We start from the raw sequence: 18,256 nt of genomic DNA on the forward strand, positions 1-18,256 counted from the left end.
AACCTCTGGCTGCCTCTCCCCTTCCCCAAAGGAAGGATATGGGGGTCATGTGAGCCCTCCATGGGTTAGGGATGGTGGCTTATTGCCACTCACTGGTGTAAAAAAATTATAGAAGGATTCCGACTCTCTCCCAGAGGGCTGAGGCAGGTGTTGGGTCTCCTTCAAATTTCCCCTACCCTTCCCCAATTTCTTCATGTGGCATGATTGTTATCTGATATGGGAGGCATGGAATTCTTGGGGGAGACCTACTACTTTAGCCATAATAGCAGAAAATTATAAAAGAAAATTCTCAGAGAATTGCAGGATTGCTGTGTCCCCAGGAAAATTAAAATCTCATGTAAGCTAGAGCAGCCCATTATTGGGAAAGTAATTTTGTGAAAATTGTATTTTTTTAATTAGCTGCTCAAAGCGAGGCAGTTGGTTGCAGATGGCGAATTGGATTGAAATTCCTGCTTGGGAGGAACCATTGTCTTGCTAATGACTACAGGAAAGAAAAGAAAAGAAAAGAAAAGAGAAGAAAAGAAAAAGAAAAGTGGCAGGCTTCTCTCACAACTCCTACGGTCTGCTCTCCCTTAGACACCAAGAATCTCAGGCACCCCGACCCTCATATTGACTTAATAGTGTAAATTACTGTGGGGCAAAAAGAGGGTTAGTATCTCTCTGCCAGTTGGGTAGTTACAAAATAGTGAATGCATTTTGACCACTCCTTATTTTTCTCAGTAAATCAATAGTTCATTAAGGGTAGTAGTTTATAATCCTTTTATTTAAATTGTACTAAAATTGTACTAATAAAAAGGCATATAAAATTGTATAGTCTGGCCTGACCTGTGGTGGCGCAGTGGATAAAGGATTGACCTGGAACACTGAGGTCGCTGGTTCAAAACCCTGGGCTTGCCTGGTCAAGGCACATATGGGAGTTGATGCTTCCTGTTTCTCCTCCCTTCTCTCTCTCTCTCTCTCTTTCTCCCTCCCTCTCTCTCTCTCTCTCTTCCCCAAAATAAATAAATAAAATCTTTAAAAAAAAATTGTATAGTCTGCCAAATCCAAAGACTTCCCTTTTGTACCAAGGATCCCTTATTGTGTAAAAAGTGTTTTCAATGTATATGTTATTTCAAAAGCTTTTTTGTTAATTCTCCTTTTTATTTGCTGTTTCATAGCATTGTGATGTTGAAATGTTGGTTTAAATATTTAAATAATATGTAATAATTATTAATAATGTCTTTTTATGTGATGTTTGGTTTATTATCATTTTTGAAGCAGTATTGTTCAGTGTTAAATCACCGAAACCCAGAGGGACAAATATTACTATTGATTAGTCTAACAGTTTGAATGCTAATGTACTGAGTTATTCAGCAGCGGAGAGACTCTGGAATCCTACGGGAGACACCAAACCAGTTTTCCTGCAAACTTCTACCCTATTTTATTTGATCCAGCTAATAATGCTGTTTTTGTCTTTTTCCAAAAGTTTATATAGACAGATACAGACCCTGAAGCACCTCAGCTAGATCTTGTGAGCATGACTTTTAAGGTCTACAATGATCAAGAGAGGAACAGAAAAGGCAAATAGAGCTCAAAAGAGATGAGGAAAAATACAAACTATTGGCATATGCCCTTAAAGGCTCCAACGCCCCAAAGGGGCTTCATAGGATTCCATTAGGGCCCTGCTTCAAAAGTGGAAAAGAAGGTCATTGAGCTAAGGCCTGCCAGGCTTCTCAGCCCCCACAAAGGACATGCTTTTGCTGTGGGAAAAAGGGACACTGGAAGGTAAGCTACCCCCTTGCTCCTCGAAGGGAGAGTTCAGTCTCTTCCAGCCCTGCTCCAGCTACCTGTGATCTGACCTTGCCTAGTCTGCTGGGACTTGCCACTGAAGGCTAAAAGATGCCCAGGGTCATCAGCCCCATCTCACAACACTGTGGACGAGCCTAGGGTATTTCTTCCAAGTAGCAGGTAAACTGATCTCCTTTCTTGTAAACATGAGGGCCACTTACTATGCCTTGCCTGAGTATTCAGGTTTTATCCCTCGAAGATCTCTGTTGTGGATATTGAAAATCCTATTTTCTGATGCTTTGTTTAATATATAGTGTCTCCTTTATTCCTCTTGTCTCAATGCCCCATGCCTATTTTAGGCTGGGACCTGCTCCTAATTTAGACAAATTTACTTCTGCCACCCAGCATAATGTATCCCAAGGTTCTCTTCACCATGCCATGTTGCAGAGTCCCAGGGAAAGGCAACCTGGGTTCATCTCTCCAGTTTAAATAAAATGAAATCTCCATCTCCATAGGTGCTGCAGAATGAATTTTCCAGTCTACCTGAATCATTACCAGCTAGATGCAGTGGTCATTGGGACTTAGATTCTAGCTGTAAAGTGGGAAAATTTGACCACAACTCCAGTGCCTTGTGGACTTTTCCTGAATATATGTGACTCCTGTTCCTTGGGACAGGTCTAACTAGAGTGGGATTGGGTTACATTTACAAATAATATGAAGCAGTAATAGTGTCAACATGAACTTAATGATATTACATTAACATGTTAAAGACATTTAAGACTGAAAGAATTTTATTTTAAATCCTGTTGTATTAATTAAGACTTTGTTTAATAATCTAATTAGTTTTAATTACTTCATTATATTAGGACACTTGTTATAGTATGTTAGCATTGGCTATCTTAATTTTGTTGTTTATTTTATATTTTTCCAGTCTGACTCAAAATCAGAACATAGGAACATAAGGAATTCAAATAAGTATGAAAATACTACCTAAAACCAGTGGGGTTTTTAGGAACTTCACTAAAACCCTTGTTACTAAAGGTTTATTAGCAACCAATTAGAAAAAGATTTTGCCAGCAGGAAAGGAATAATTAAAAACGCCAGACTTAGAATCTATTGCAGAAGGCAAAATATCTGAGTGTTTAGTTTATGTCCAAGTAAATACTAAGCAAAGTAAGGAAATTGTAAAAAACAAAAACAAAAAACAGGGAAAGAAGAACTTTCCCAAGTAAACATTTAAAAATAGACTTTAATAAAATAATTTACAAATGAATAGAAGCTTTTCCTACTGGAAGTGGGGCCACAATAACAGTTGTTAGAAAGTTGCTGTATGGAATTCTTACTAGATTTAGCTTGCCCATTCCAATGTTAGACCTGAATTTGTGTCCAAAATCTCATAGCTAGTAGGAAGAGAACCCAATATTAATTAGAAACTAATTTGAAGTTACATTGTGTCTACAAGCCCCAAAAGTTCAGGGCAGGTAGAAAAAATGAATCAAATAATAAAGGAAAAGTAACCACTCCTTCCTAAGTACTTGCAGAGTCTGCAAATTACTCAGCAGGCCATTCAAAAGACTGTCCAAGAGGCATTTCCAGCACTGCCAGGAGATCCAATACATCCTTTTCAGCCTGAAGACTCAGTCTGAGTAAAGAAATACATCACCCAAGGAATGACTCCAATGTGGATGGATTCACACACTGGGATCCTAACCACTCCCACTGTTACCAAGGTAGAAGTCATGCCCACTTGGGTCCACCATAGCTGGTTGAAGCCTGAAGCACCAACAGAGACACCTTCATGGACGGCAGAGACTGACCCCACCAACCCTTGTAAGTTAACCCTAAGAAGGACAGCATGCCCTGCTCCAACCACAAACCAGAAGCTGGTTGGTCTATGCATGGCTAATACACGAAGAAACTCACTAAGGACTCTTTTTAATTAGAGAAAAAAGGAAAACTAGGGTAAAAGAAAAGCCAGCTTGGTTGTCACTAAAGGTATAGGGTACAGCAATACTTTTGGAAAGAGAAAGGAAGAAAGTAAATTGTTATAAAAGCAAATTATTTCTGAATAATTTTAAAAAATTATAAAAATTAAAGATTGCCTCATGCACCTCATTAAATTAAGTCAAGGATTTTACTTAGGATATAAAACCAGTGGGGAATGTGGTAAGGTGCCAGAGAACTGTAAAACTTAGTATTGGCAACACCACTTGTTGGGCAGATAAAATGTATTATGTTCACTTTGTTAAAAATAGGCGCTGCCCACGTAAGGCCATTGCCCAGGTGATATTAATGTATGGTGAGGATTGTTGTAGCCTGAGGCTTGGTTTTGGGATTAAGCCTGTCCCACCCTTTTTGGTGTGAGGTGGTACAATCCAATCATGCCTCAGAGAAGTGACTTTGTATTAGAGACTACCCTATTTTGTATATTGGATTAAAGGTTGTGAAGCTACACTATAAAATGGGGGCAGAACGGGACTTGACTCTTGGTTCCTGAGATTAGCATGAGAGAACAGAGAGAGTAGAGCCAGCAGCAGGAGGAGGCCACATGGAGGAGGCCAGGAAAAGCAGCCAAGATGGTGGAGTGCTGAGTGAGATGCCAGTTTGTGCAGTTTGACGCTGGATAAGGAAGGAGATGGGGAACTGAGGAGAATAAGGCTGGTGAGCTAGAAACCTTTGATTCTAGGAAACTCGGATAAATCAGTGGCTTTGTGAGCACTGAATGTGACTGGGTTTTGGAGCCCAGTGTGTATTTTTTACTTGCCCGCCGGGTGCAAGCTAGGATTAAAGACTATGGCCCATCAGTTTTTGGCTCCGCTGTTTCTTTGCCGACTGTCCGAATACAATGTGAACCTGCAAGGGCCGGGCTGCTGTGATAGTGGCCCTGGCCCTGATTACTGGCTTTACACCACTTTAAAAAGAAAAGTCAGGCCTGACCAGGCGGTAGCGCAGTGGACAGAGCGTCGGACTGGGATGTGGAAGACCCAGGTTCGAGACCCCAGGCTCGCCAGCTTGAGCAAGAGCTCATCTGGGTTGAGCAAAAAAAAAAAAAGCTCACCAGCTTGGACCTAAGGTCACTGAGCAAGGGGTCACTCGATCTGCTGAAGGCCCACGGTCAAGGTGCATAAGAGAAAGCAATCAGTGAACAACTAAGGTGTTGCAATGAGAAACTGATGATTGATGCTTCTCATCTCTCTCCATTCCTGTCTGTCTGCCCCTATCTATCCCTCTCTCTGACTCTCTCTCTCTCTCTCTGTCCCTGTAAAAAAATAAAATAAAATAAATAAATAAATAAATAAATAAATAAATAGAAAAGTCAGGTTTTCTGTCCTGTCCTTTCTTTGGAAAATGAAGGGAGAAGAATATGAAAGTCTCCTGACTTACAAGGACAACTGGGTCATTTGGTTTTAGTTCTCTGAAAGGCTTAAGGTTATCTGAAGAGCTTCCTTCCCCTTCAATAAGAGACAAAATTTACATACCACCCTACACTGATTTTAGCTCTCCCTCCCTTCCTGGAATCCTGAGATTAATGTGTACCTCTAGGCAAAGGAAGGGAGATAGATACTAAAAGGTTTATGAATGTCTTTGATTATATTGCCTTGAAAATTTTAACACTTTTTAAATCCCCTAGATGAATGTTATAATCTTGTTAATGATTGTGTCATGCTGTCATGCTCCTCCCCAACCTGTATGTGATCAAAGAGTATATAACCAGCTTCTGAGATATATTTGGAGCTGCACGATTTGGATCTGCTATGCCCCGTGTCAGTCATATGTAGCCAGCATATTAATAAATCTCCTCCTTTTAATAAAACCCTTCAAAATTCATCTGGACTTGGTGTCTCTACATAAACCCGTGGAAATGAGGTATAGTACTTTACAACATTTGGGAGTATGGTACTTTACAACACTGTAAGGTTGAGTACAAAGATAAATAAGGCTTGATTCCCACAGAGAAAAAGCCCACAGTCTAGTAGCATATATGAAACTCATATATATACAGGTATATAAGTACCTATAAAATATGATAAAATGTAGAAGTACTCATCAAGTTAATATTTCATTAGACTAAATATTTCTCTTTCTGTACTTCCAATGGTAGTCTTAATACTGAATGGGGTAAAACAGATGTGGCAGGAAGGACAAGAGAGAACAGAGGCTATGGCGGTTTGTTATATCTTAAAAATAGCTATTGAGATACAGGAATCAGAGTGGACACTAACATTAGGAATCACAAGAATCACTTCTTGGCCTTTTGGCTAAGGTCAAATGTTCTTATCAGGAATCACAAGAAAACTCCTAATAATCACACTGATGTCACAAATGCATGCTTTTCTTACCTTCCAGTTTTCACTATCAATGTTTCGGTATTTTAATTCATATTCTACTGTGCATTCCTTACAATTTTCCGGAAGCAGTGGAGGCTGCCATTGCAAATAGAGATAACCCAAATATCCAGGATCCACGATCTCAAAATCCTGAGGAGGATTAACTGGGATAAAATCAAAATATTTTTATTTTTTTTCCTGCATCTAATGACAGAGATTGATAGATCTATGTTACTGACATATGCCCATCCACTGATGAATGGATAAATCAATTGTGGTACATCTATACATGGAATATTATTCATCCATAAGAAGGAATAAAGTACTGATACATGCTACAACATGAAGAACCTTGAAAACATAAAGTTAAATAAGCTAGTACAAAAGACCACATAGTGTATGATTTTATTTATATAAAATACCCGGAATAGGCAAAGCCTTTGAGACAGAAACAGATTAGTGGTTGCCACGGGCTAGAGGGAGGAGAGAATGAATCATGACTGATGAAAGGGTATGGGGTTTCTCTTAGGAGTGATGTAAATATTCTAGAATTTGATACTGGTGACTGTTGCACAACTTAGTGAATATTCTAAAAACATCTGAACAATACAATTTAAAAGACTGAGTTTTATTCTATGTAAATTATATCTCAATAAAGTACATAGTTAGTAGTATGGATTACTTCTATAAAGTTATCACTTCTTTAAGAAGTCACATATGCACAATGTGACTTTGCTTGGATAGGTACTAAATTTTCACAGAAACAAGAATTTAAACATGGAGTTTTCTCTATGGTCATACAGATCATAACTTAGTCTAAGGTTGCAACAATTTATTAAATAAATCTGTCTAATAGAAATATTCAAATAATGTTAACTCAAGCGCTTACCATATCCATATAAAATAATGGCACACACACAAAAAAAGATAAAAAATATAACTAGTATGACTAAGGGCTTTAAGAATTAGGAAAACAGGCAGATCTTGTTGGTCTAGTCTGGTTAATTAAATCCAGGAAACTACAGTTCAGAGCTCTCCCTAGAATATGGCAAACCAAGGTCACTCTTTGGAAGGATTCAAGAAGTGGCAGGCAGCTAAATAGAATGACATCAGGAAATGTTCCCTTTTATTTTGGGAGAAGAGGCAGTGGGGAGCAATGGCTCCCCCATCTGGTAATTTAAAAAGCAGCAAAAACAAACATTTTATAAACTTTCCTATCACAAAACTAGTAATACTACACCAAGATCTTCACATTGCCTCTCTGCTGATAGTATCTTCTCATTTCTGCCCTGTTGTTTATTTTAATACTTTATACTACTTAATTGAGGTGAGGGGGAAAGAATCCACAGAAAGCAAATGTGGTACAAATGATCACTTAATGGGGGGCCTCATGTGCTGATAAAGATCTCTATAATGGGAGAAAGGAGAGTCTTGTTTTCTCAACTTTTATGTTTAGAAATCTTTGTCAAATACATTGTTCTAATTATCTTCAATAAGAAGAAGAGTATATTACACATAATTTAATAATTTTGTAATTATTTTTAAATTTTACTTTAATTTTCTCTATATAGATACAGATATAGAGAGATGATAGATATATAGATAGATAGAGATATAGATGATATATAAAGTGGTGGGATTCAAATAATTTAAAAACCGGTTTCTGCCCTAATAACCAAGTTAAGTATAAAAAATATATACAGTGGTACCTTGAGATATGAACAGACCAACATACGAATTTTTTTTAAGATACGAGCTGCAACTCGGTCCATATTTTGTTCGAGATCCAAGTGAAATTCCGAGATACGAGTCATGATTCGGGAAGCTGCAGCTAGTTGGTGCATTGGTGCATGGGTTCAGTATCGGCAGTTTGATATACATGTTGATTGACTTACGAGCTCGGTTACAGAGTGAATTAAATTTGTATCTCAAAGTACACTGTATACCAAAAGGAAGTTTATTATTTCATGCATTTAATACTTAAATAAGAACAATAAAAGAGGTACATAAAACTAGATTGTTATTAGAAAGTTTTAAAATATTAATGAAAAAAATATTAAATAATACCTAACAAAAAACAATAAAATTTTTATTTAAAACATTTCATATTGTTTCTTGATTGGTGTCCTCATTTGCAATTTTTTTTTCACCTATGGACAGAATGAACATTACTACAGGCACTTAGAATACGCTCTTACACAGATGAATGTTACAAAAGAGTAAGGAATGTACATTTGTGATTTCCACATTGGGTGGCTGCCCAGGCACTCACCTTAGAGAGAACCCTAATTACAAGTGCCATTTTAACAACTGGTTCACTGAACTCAGCACAAAATTTGGTATTGGTTCTGCCAAACTGGTGTGAACTGGCTGAATCCCACCACTGTATCTGTACACACACACACACACACACACACACATATATGTACCTAATGGTCTTAAAAGTTAATGATAGTGATTAAGGAATTTTTTAGTTAGTGGGGTACCAAGCAGTGAGGTTTCACATAATTAGCCTATTCATTAGGTAACACTATACACAACATTTAGAAAGTGTTACTTGGTTTGCCTTTTATCCCACAGAATGCTTGTTATCATCAGTTATTTTGTACATAAGGCTGACTAGTAAGAACAGATTTTTTGTGTGCATGAATTCCATGAAGTACTTCCAATAAGAATTCATCCTATTGTTATGCATTATCTTAGGTCCAGTTGAAAAGACAGTTAATATCCTTCATTTTATAAATACTCCACTGTGGTTTACCTTTTATCTCAGCGTGTGAAGACAAAATAGAGCCAAATGCTGTGCAAATAAGAATGGCATATAGGCATCTGATATCCAAATGAATGAAAGCCATTTCTTGAAAATTTAATACCTTGAAATTTCCAGTCTAAGAAAAAAAAACAGCAGTTTAATTTTGCCTTACTTCAAATAACCAAATGATTAAATGTGACTGAAAATATGTTTGGAAACTCTCTGCATGCTTTCTACCAAGACTTAGAAAAAATTTGCCTCTCTGAACCATAAACAAAGAAAAAAGTCAAGTTTGGAACCAATATAATTGGATTGGTGGATTCTAGCTTCATTCTTCTTATAAAAGCAAAGCAAAACAAACAAAAACCTGTATCCCTTCAGCCACCCCAATCCCCATCCTTACACTTTCTATACTATAAATCACAGCTGTGGCTAGGAAGACATGACTTTAGCTTTCAACCTGAAGACTGACAGTGTTCTTACTAGTTCACAGGGGGGAATTATGACATCATCAGTCTCCATAACAATCCTCTTCCCTAGCAACAATAAAAAACATTGACACATATACTCTTTTCTGAAATAAAAAATATTTGAAAGTTATTTGACTACTAAGAATGTTCAGAACCTACACCAAAGCCTTAGAAAACTCAGAAATTGTCCCATTTCCTCATAATTATTATGCCATTATCTTCTACTCTCATACCTGTCTCACAACGCCATATGATTCCTATATTAGTAAATGACATCTTCATCTGCTGGGTTGCCCAAACCAGAAACTTGAGAGTACTACTCAACTTCTCCCTTACCCATCGAGTCTCATAATTATCACTACCACTTTCTAAATTGAGGATTTCACCAAAGATTTCCTTATCTAGTCTTTCCTTCCTGCAAACCATTCTCCATGCCACAGAGAGCAAGAAAGACCTTTCCAAGGGGCAAATCTGAACTTCTTAGCCCTTTCTTAAAATAGCACTTCACTGTCACAGACTACAATTTAATCATCTTTATGCTTGAAAAATATTGGTTTCACAATCAAAACTTAAAGGATTACTTTCTCCTCAGACCTACTCAATCAAAAAACAGTACCTTCACAATGAGTTATCACCTCACATGTGTCAGAATGGCTACCATCAATAAGTCAACAGACAATTGGCATTGACAAGGATGTGGAGAAAAAGAAACCCTCCTGCACTGTTGGTGGGAATGCAAATTGTGGTGCAGCTACTGTGGAAAGCAGAATGGAGTTATCTCAAAAAATTAAAAATAGAACTACCTATGACTTAGCAATTGCACTTCTGGAAATACATCTGAAGAAACCCATAACACTAATTTGAAAGAATATATGCACCCCTATGTTCACTGCAGTGCTATTTACAATAGCTAAGATTTGTAAGTAGCCCGAGTGTCCATCAGTAGATGAGTAGATAAAAAGTTGTGGTGCGTAAACACAATGGAATACTACTCAGACACAAAAAAGGAAAACTTACCTTTTGTGACAGCATGGGTGGACCTGGAGGGTATTATGTTAAGTGAAATAAGGCATTCAGAGAAAGACAAGTACCATATAATTTTACTTATATGTGGAGTCTAATGAACAAAATAAACTAACCGACAAAATAGAAACAGATTCATAGATACAGAAAATAGATTGACAACTGTCATAGCGGAGGGAGGATGGGTTGCTAGGTAAGAAAGGTAAAAGGATTATGTAAAAACAAAAACCTTATAGACACAGACAATAGTTTGGTGATTACCAGAGGGAAAAGAGTTAAAGGGAGACACAAGAGGCTAAAAGGAGGATGATTGACTTGGGGTGGAGAATACAAAATACAATATACATAAGATGTTTTTTAGAATTGCACAATGAAATCTATATAATTTTATTAACGAATTGTCACTCAAATAAATTCAAGTAAAAAATAAAATAAAATAAATAAGTAAAAAACACTCTCTTTTCAAAGAAAAATCACTAGTCACTGTAATGTTCCTGGACCCAACCATTTCACAGGAAGTTAAGGATTAAAAGTCAGTTACCCCAACATTCAGAAACAACCTTTCTTTTCTCCCAAGTAAATTAAGTATAAGAGACCCTCCCTCCCTACCCCATCCTCTTTATCCTACCTGGTTAATCTGTAATGTTCTAATGTTGGTAGGCTTCAATTATTACATAATTAGAATCTTGGAATCAAACTGTTAGAAATAGCTGGTATATTGGAGACATGCTTGTCCAATCCTTTTTTATATACTTAAAAATAAAACTCAGACTTGCCCAAGATTACAGAGCAATTTAGTTACAGATTTAGGAGTAGGACAGAGATACGGATCCCAGTCCTATGCACTTCCACTCCACTATATTGGATCCTGCACATTTGACTCAGGATTATGAAAGTTTTTCTTCTAGGGCTCCAGTATTTGTCTTCCTTCAATTAGTTTGGCAAGCTGAATCAACACCATGCTATTTCATTTATGTCCATAAAATCATAAAAGGATGCCATTTCTCTTACTGAGGTCCATTAAATATCTCTTCTTAATTCCTCCCCTATTGTTGCCCTCAGCATCTGTAAGTAATAGGTGGTGTTGGTCAACAGGAAATCACAGTTCTTCCAGAGTTGCTCTCATAGATTGAGATAAACACACTGGTTACTTCTGAATCCAAGGCAATGGGTCTGACAAAGAGAAATCTTTTTATATGACCTATAAAAACTAAGACAATCAGCCTTTCCTTAAAATGTTCTCAGTTAGTGTTCAAGTTCTCTTTCCCCTATCTGTCCTTAAATATTTCATAGTCCTGTGTTGTGTATAGCAAAAATGCTAAGGAAAGAGCTAAAGATCTCTTGCTTCTATTCTGTTGATAAGACTACTGAAATTTTACTCAAGTTATTGGAAAGCATTTCCTGGATCAACCCAATACATTTAAGCAAAGGTAGGAAATAGGATAGCTGGTTTCCTGACTCACTTATCGGTAAACCCATGAAAGTAGTTCCTGAATTACGCCTAAGGCACCACTTCGATTTTCTTATCCAAATGAACACAAAGCTATTTCTTTGGCTTCTGGGTTACAGATTTGTAACTAGCGCAATGAGGTGCTTTATATTCTTTATACAGTTACCAGGAATTATGGAGTTATTACAAGGTGGGTGTTGTAAGGAAGAGGATCTAAAGACAAAGGGAAGATGGGGAATGGGAGTGCAGATATGTAAGATTTGTGCTTTTATTTTTTTATTTAGTAATAGTTTCTGATAAACTCTCCACCCCTAAACCACAGTTAATAACCACCTGTCTGATCTTAACTCCTTATTTTTAAAAATGAGGACATACCCAGAAAAAAAGGTGAATAGTTCAAGCTCACACAATTTACTGACAGCAGATCTAGAACTGGAAAACACTCTCTTGAACTTTTTCCATGGACTAGCAAATAAATTTTCTTGTTATAAGGAGTCTGTCCTGTACCTATCTTACCAGAAGCCTCACCTCAAGCCTTTCTCAACTTACTGTCACCATCCAACCCATAAACCCTACCACAGTTTCATTATTATGACATTTTTGGCAGAGTAATAATTCAATAAACTTTCACTGACCACCTATATTATACCAGATACTATTTCAGTTACATGCCTAATATACACTGCTCACAAAAATTAGGGGATCAGGGAATGTGCAGATACTCCAGTACTTTCAGCCTTTTGTATAGTGCATTTTCACCAATTAAATAAAAGTTGGTTTTGCATCTCATTTGCATAATTGAGCAACTTTCTTTGATTGTTGTTTGCTTTTCTGATGTTCTTGTTTAATAAAAAAAAATCAAATACTTTTTTTAATGGCTTCATATTCATTTTGAAATACCCCTTAATTTTTGTGAGCAGTATATATGGTGCAAGTAACAATAGTCATTTCTGTAATAAAAATAATAATGTCTCCCACTACTTACTCAGCATTCACATCATCCCAGGCATTGACCTTTGCTAAGCACTTTATAAATATTATATAATGTAATATAATCAGCCTTGGACATATGTATTCCTTTTATTCTCATTTTAAAGACCAGAGGCCAAAACAGGGAAGTTAAACACTCTTCTGCAAGTCATACATACCATAAATGGTGAAGCTTAGATTTGAATCCAGATGGTCTCATGCCAGAGACCTTGAAGATAACCACTTCACTAGGCATTTTCAATGTCTAAGATCAGTGTGAAAGTCAGCTTCCAGTTTTTACCGGCTCTGTTTTATGCAATACTATTGTTTAAACAGTTTTCCACCAAGATGCTCCTTTGGAAAGAAAAGTTATTTCCTGTTTCCAGCCTCACTTCCCCACCTTTACAAAACTATGTTATATAATCTCCTGTTCTAAGAGTTGGCTGAGATAACCTTTGCATTATTAGAGAATATCCACGTACTTACTAATAATTTGGTTTCTCAAGAAATAGATTATCATATGCAATTATCACAGGCCTTCTTTTTTTCTTCTTTCCCTTTGAAGACATTAATTAGAATATCTAATATTTCCCCTCCTATCTAATAATCAAGCACACTGAAAAACGTTAGATAGGTAAGTGATCCAGAAATAACCAGCAGCCAGGATACAGATTTCACAAGTCACAACATAGGTGAGGTTATAGGTGGGGTTCAAAGCCATCTAAAGAAAATTTAGAATCACTGCAAGCTGCTATAAAAGCTGGCACAATTACTTTATCTTTGGATAAACTACTAACAGACATACATCTAAAGAGCTCGTTACAATAAAAGGCACAATGGTATAAGTATCAATCTGGATTTCGGCTCTGCCTTATCCACTAATGTGCTTAGAGGCAAATTATAACTCAAATTTCCATCTATAGCATGGAAGTAATGACAGCCCGGCAGATTTGTGGTGAATATTAAATGAGATAATGTATGTGAAAGTGCTATGAGAATACTAAATTGCTCTACATGTTTGAAAGGGGTTTGCTTCTGAGCACCTTGTCACTAAGCAAAAAGTTAAAAATACCTTGCTCCAAAGTACACATTTTCTTCTACTAGTTCAGGAAATTGACCTGACAGTTGATAACTAGGCACTTAATGTTAAACTCCAACTTCAACCACCCTTGTTGATCCATTATCTATATTTACTGATCTTTGTCTTAATAACAATAATTTCTTATATTTGTTTAGCTTTTTATAGTTTACAAAGAAGTTATTGATATCCTCAGGTGTATAACGTTAGTATTGCATATTTACAATTAATAAAACTGAAAGTTAGAAGAGTGATGCAACTTGTACAAGATCCCACAGCAGGTATAATCCACACTGAAAGTTAAAAGAAAAAAGAGACAGAGAAATGTAGAGTTAACAGTCTAGTCACCACATAATATGGTTTTGAATAAAAGTTCCTTCCCTACCTTGACAAGAAAAAAAAGATAAAAAGATTCCCTAAAGTATTTGAAATGACCAGATTTTTGTTTTGTTCATAAAAGCAGTGACCAAGTTGCAGAGACAAATAATTATCTGTTAGAAAATGATAAAGACTTTTTCAATGTCACTAAAGTGGCTTCTAAAAAAACAAACAAACATCTAAGCCCTGGTCGGTTGGCTCAGTGGTAGAGCGTCGGCCTGGTGTGTGGATGTCCTGCGTTCGATTCTTGGCCAGGGCACACAGGAGAAGCTCCCACCTGCTTCTCCATTCTTCCCCCTCTCTTTTCTCTCTATCTTTCTATTTCCCTCCCACAGCCAAGACTCCATTGGAGCAAAGTTAGCCCAGTCGCTGAAGATGGCTCCATGGCCTACACTTCAGGTGCTAGAATGACTCTGCTTGCAACGGAGCAATGCCCCAGATGGGCAGAGCATCGCCCCCTAATGGGCATGCTGGGTGGATCCCGGTTGGGTTCATGTGGGAGTCTGTCTCTGTCTCCCTGCTTCTCACTTCAGAAAAATATAAAAAAATAAAAAAAAATTAATAAACACCTAAAAGAAGTATGGACATATACTTTTTTATACTTGTTTTAGTTTAATTGGGGGGGGGTGTAAAAAATTAGTGTTATAAAATTTGACACTGCCTGACCAAGCATAGAGCACAGTGGATTGGGCATTGGACTGGGATGCAGAGGACCCAGGTTTAAAACCTTGAGGTCGCCAGCTTGAGTGTGGGCTCATCCAGCTTGAGTGCACGGTCCCTAGTTTCAGCATGGGATCATAGAAATGACCCAGTGATCACTATCTTGAGAGCACAGGTCACTGGCTTGAAGCCCAAGGAACCTGGTTTTAGCCTAAGGTTCCTGGCTTGAGCAAGGGGTCACTAGCTCTCTCTGTTGTAGCCCCCCAGTCAAGGCACATATGAGAAAGTAATCAATGAACAACTAAGGAGCCACAACAAAGAATTGCTGCTTTTCATCTCTCTCCCTTCCTCTGTGTCCTTATCTGTCCCTCTCTCTGTGACTCTCTCTGTCTCTGTCACACACACACACACAAAATTTGGCACTGTCCATTCACATTATTTGAAATACCGAATAATATCAACCCAAACAATTAGAATAGGGTTTAGAGAAAAAGAAAATGACAAAATAGAAAAGAAGTAGGGCTTGAGAAAAGGAAAAATGAAGTCGTGTGATTACAAAAGCTTAAATGTCATCTGTGAGTCAAAAGATAAATGTATATGGGCTTACATAAGAAGGCGCTGACCAGGAGATCAGGGATCCAGCACCAAATTTGCTATAAAATTTAGAAAATAATGATAATAAAGACTATAGTTTATTAAGCTCTTTGCCAGATGCTTGATATAGATAGCTCATTTAATTCTCAACAATATTGATAGCTACCATAATTATTACCCCAACATTGCAAATGAGGCATTTGTAGATGAAAAAAGTTAAGGAAATTACTCAAGGTCATAAAACTTAAGCAAGAAAAGATATGTATATCTTATTCTAAAAACTATGCTCACTTTATTTATTCATTTACCATATTTATTTATTTATTTACCATATTTATTTACTTATTTAGTGAGAGACAGGGAGGTAGAAAGACAGACTTCTGCATGCACCCTGACCAGGATCCACCTGGAAAGCCCCCTACCAGGGGATGCTCTGCCCATTTGAAGCCATTGTTCTGTTGTTCAGCAACTGAGCTATTTTAGTACCTGAGAGGCAAGGACACAGAGCCATCCTCAGTGCTTGGGTCCACCTTGCTCAAACCAATTGAGCCTTGGCTATTGGAAGGAAAGAGAGAGAGAGAGAAGGGGAAGGTAGATAGATGGAGAAGCAGGTGGTCACTTTTCCTGTGTGCCCTAACCAGGAATTGAACCTGAGACATCCACACTGGGCTGACACTCTACCACTGAGCCAACCAGCCAGGGCTAAAAACTATGCTTATTTTAACATATAATATTATCTTTCAATTGATTTTACTTTAGTGAAGCTCAATTTCCTCTCATATTATTATCCATGGAATATCATTTTGTGTCTTCAGTTAATCTGCTGTGTATCCACCCACAGTTTCAGGATGTGACTCAATAGCACTGGCTTCCTGAATCTTATTTCAAGGATATCATCCAACATGTGTAAACATCTATGCAGAGCTTTTAGAGTATGTCCATTACTCAGCATCATAACCAGAATCTCAGGAATCTGCCAGATCTTAAGGCCTGACAACATTCTGAGATCAATATGTGACTCAATAATAGTACAACCAGCCTATGAACTAGTGATGAGTCAAATCTAGTTAAAATTATGACTAGCAAGGTATTATATTGTGCAGTACAGTAGTTTATTAGGAATGATGAAGATGTCTTTGTGTATCTTCAAACAGAAAAAGACTTTGAATCAAAACAGATTAATCATGCTCACCATTAGTAAAGTGTTAAGTCATTTCCTCCACAAATACAAAAAGAAGTTAAGCATATATTTAATGATGGAAATCACTGTAGACAAATAAAATACAGGTAGAATTTCTTTTAAACAAATATTATGTTAACATCTAGTCAAGTATAACATGGTTATATTTGTATCCCTGACAATATTGCATACTAATGTTTTGTATTGATATGTATAAAATATGTTTAATGTATTTTGGAAACACAGGTAGTCATCTTATTCCTTAATTCTTTTTTAGATGGTTTACTTTGTGACATTCTGAGTTCATCCAGTTAACAAATTTCCCGAAATACTGTCAAAGCTAGAGAATTTAGTTTTGAGCTACTATAGCAACTGTCAGGTTAACAGGGTTTTAATTCACAAAGTAGTTTACACATTTCAGAATTTGTTCTTAATATGAGCAGCTCAGAACATTATTAGTTTATAATCTCATCCAACATACCACCAACAACAGGTTTTAACAAACCTTAAAAAAATCCCCCCAGGTCATCAATTTCTTAACACAAGTCAAATTATTATTAAATATGTCTTACATTCTATTCAAATGCAGTCACAGCTGAAGAGCAATACAGTATCTTGAAAGTCTCCACTGCTCTGGAACTAGCAAAACAATATTTTTCATCAACACCCTTCTCCCTACTCCCAGATGCTCTTAAATATTTGTTAGCAAGCAAACACTATGTACCCAAAACATTCACTTCACATAACAATTTCAAAAGTAAACAATAGAGTGTGCCTCACACCCTTCATACTAAGAGCAGAGTACAAAATGTAAAATAGCAGATATTATATTACTTCAAGGTTATTCTACTAGTATGTTCTTTCGTGTCCTTAAGATAGTATAAATACATGAGAATATGGTATTATATCATATAGAGCACTGTCAGTTATGGAAAAGAATAGTAATAAAAACATGTAAATGTTTCTGCCATGCATTCATTATTCAACAGTTATTTTTGGAAGTCTACTGCATGCCAGGCACTGTTCCAGGCACTGGGGATAAAACAGTGAACAAGACAAGGAACCTGCCTTCTTGGAATGAACTTTCTGATGTGGGAGCCAGAAAATAAACATATCATGTAATTATAAGTTTTATAAATAAAAATAAAGCAAGATAATATGAAAGAAATTAATGGGGGTTCATTTTAGATAGAGTGGTCAGGGAATACTACTCTTACTCCTTAATGTGGCAGTAAGGACCCCGAGAAGTAAGGGAATGCACCAAGTAAAGATACAGGCGAAGAATTTTCCAGATAGAAGGAACAGAAATTTCACAAGCCTTGAGGTGGGAAGCAACTTAGTAGTCTTAAAAATAACAAGACCAGTACAATAGGAAACAGAAAAGGTTAGATGATCTCACAAAGACACAAGGTAGGCCACGCGCCTACTTATTTGAACGTTTACTTTTAGTAAAATGATGAGCAATTGGACAGTTATAAGGTGTGAGTTAAGTGACATGATGTAACTTACATTTTAAAAGGCTACTGCCTGACCAGGTGGTGGCGCAGTGGATAGAGCATCGGACTGGGATGCGGAAGGACCCAGGTTCGAGACTCCAACTTCGCCAG

General features: G+C 37.0%; 1 protein-coding gene across 8 annotated transcripts in view; it reads right to left on the reverse strand.

Annotated features, from left to right (window-relative positions):
• IL13RA2 (interleukin 13 receptor subunit alpha 2) overlaps window positions 1–18,256 on the reverse strand; it is a 77,515-nt gene that overhangs the window by 19,272 nt on the left and 39,987 nt on the right. For 5 of the 8 annotated variants that reach the window (XM_066356416.1, XM_066356417.1, XM_066356418.1 and 2 more), the window contains 2 exons: window positions 8,857–8,983; window positions 6,108–6,259 (listed from right to left, as the gene is read on the reverse strand). In XM_066356416.1, the coding sequence (XP_066212513.1) occupies window positions 6,108–6,259; window positions 8,857–8,950 (246 nt within the window). In that variant the 5' untranslated portion in view covers window positions 8,951–8,983. Of the gene's footprint in view, window positions 1–6,107; window positions 6,260–8,856; window positions 9,019–10,968; window positions 10,988–11,351; window positions 11,542–17,221; window positions 17,315–18,256 lie in introns of those variants that run through there. The other 3 variants (XM_066356420.1, XM_066356421.1, XM_066356423.1) reach the window with 3 other exon arrangements.

The sequence above is a fragment of the Saccopteryx leptura genome, chromosome X (assembly GCF_036850995.1).
Source record: "Saccopteryx leptura isolate mSacLep1 chromosome X, mSacLep1_pri_phased_curated, whole genome shotgun sequence".
Lineage (NCBI taxonomy): Eukaryota > Metazoa > Chordata > Mammalia > Chiroptera > Emballonuridae > Saccopteryx > Saccopteryx leptura.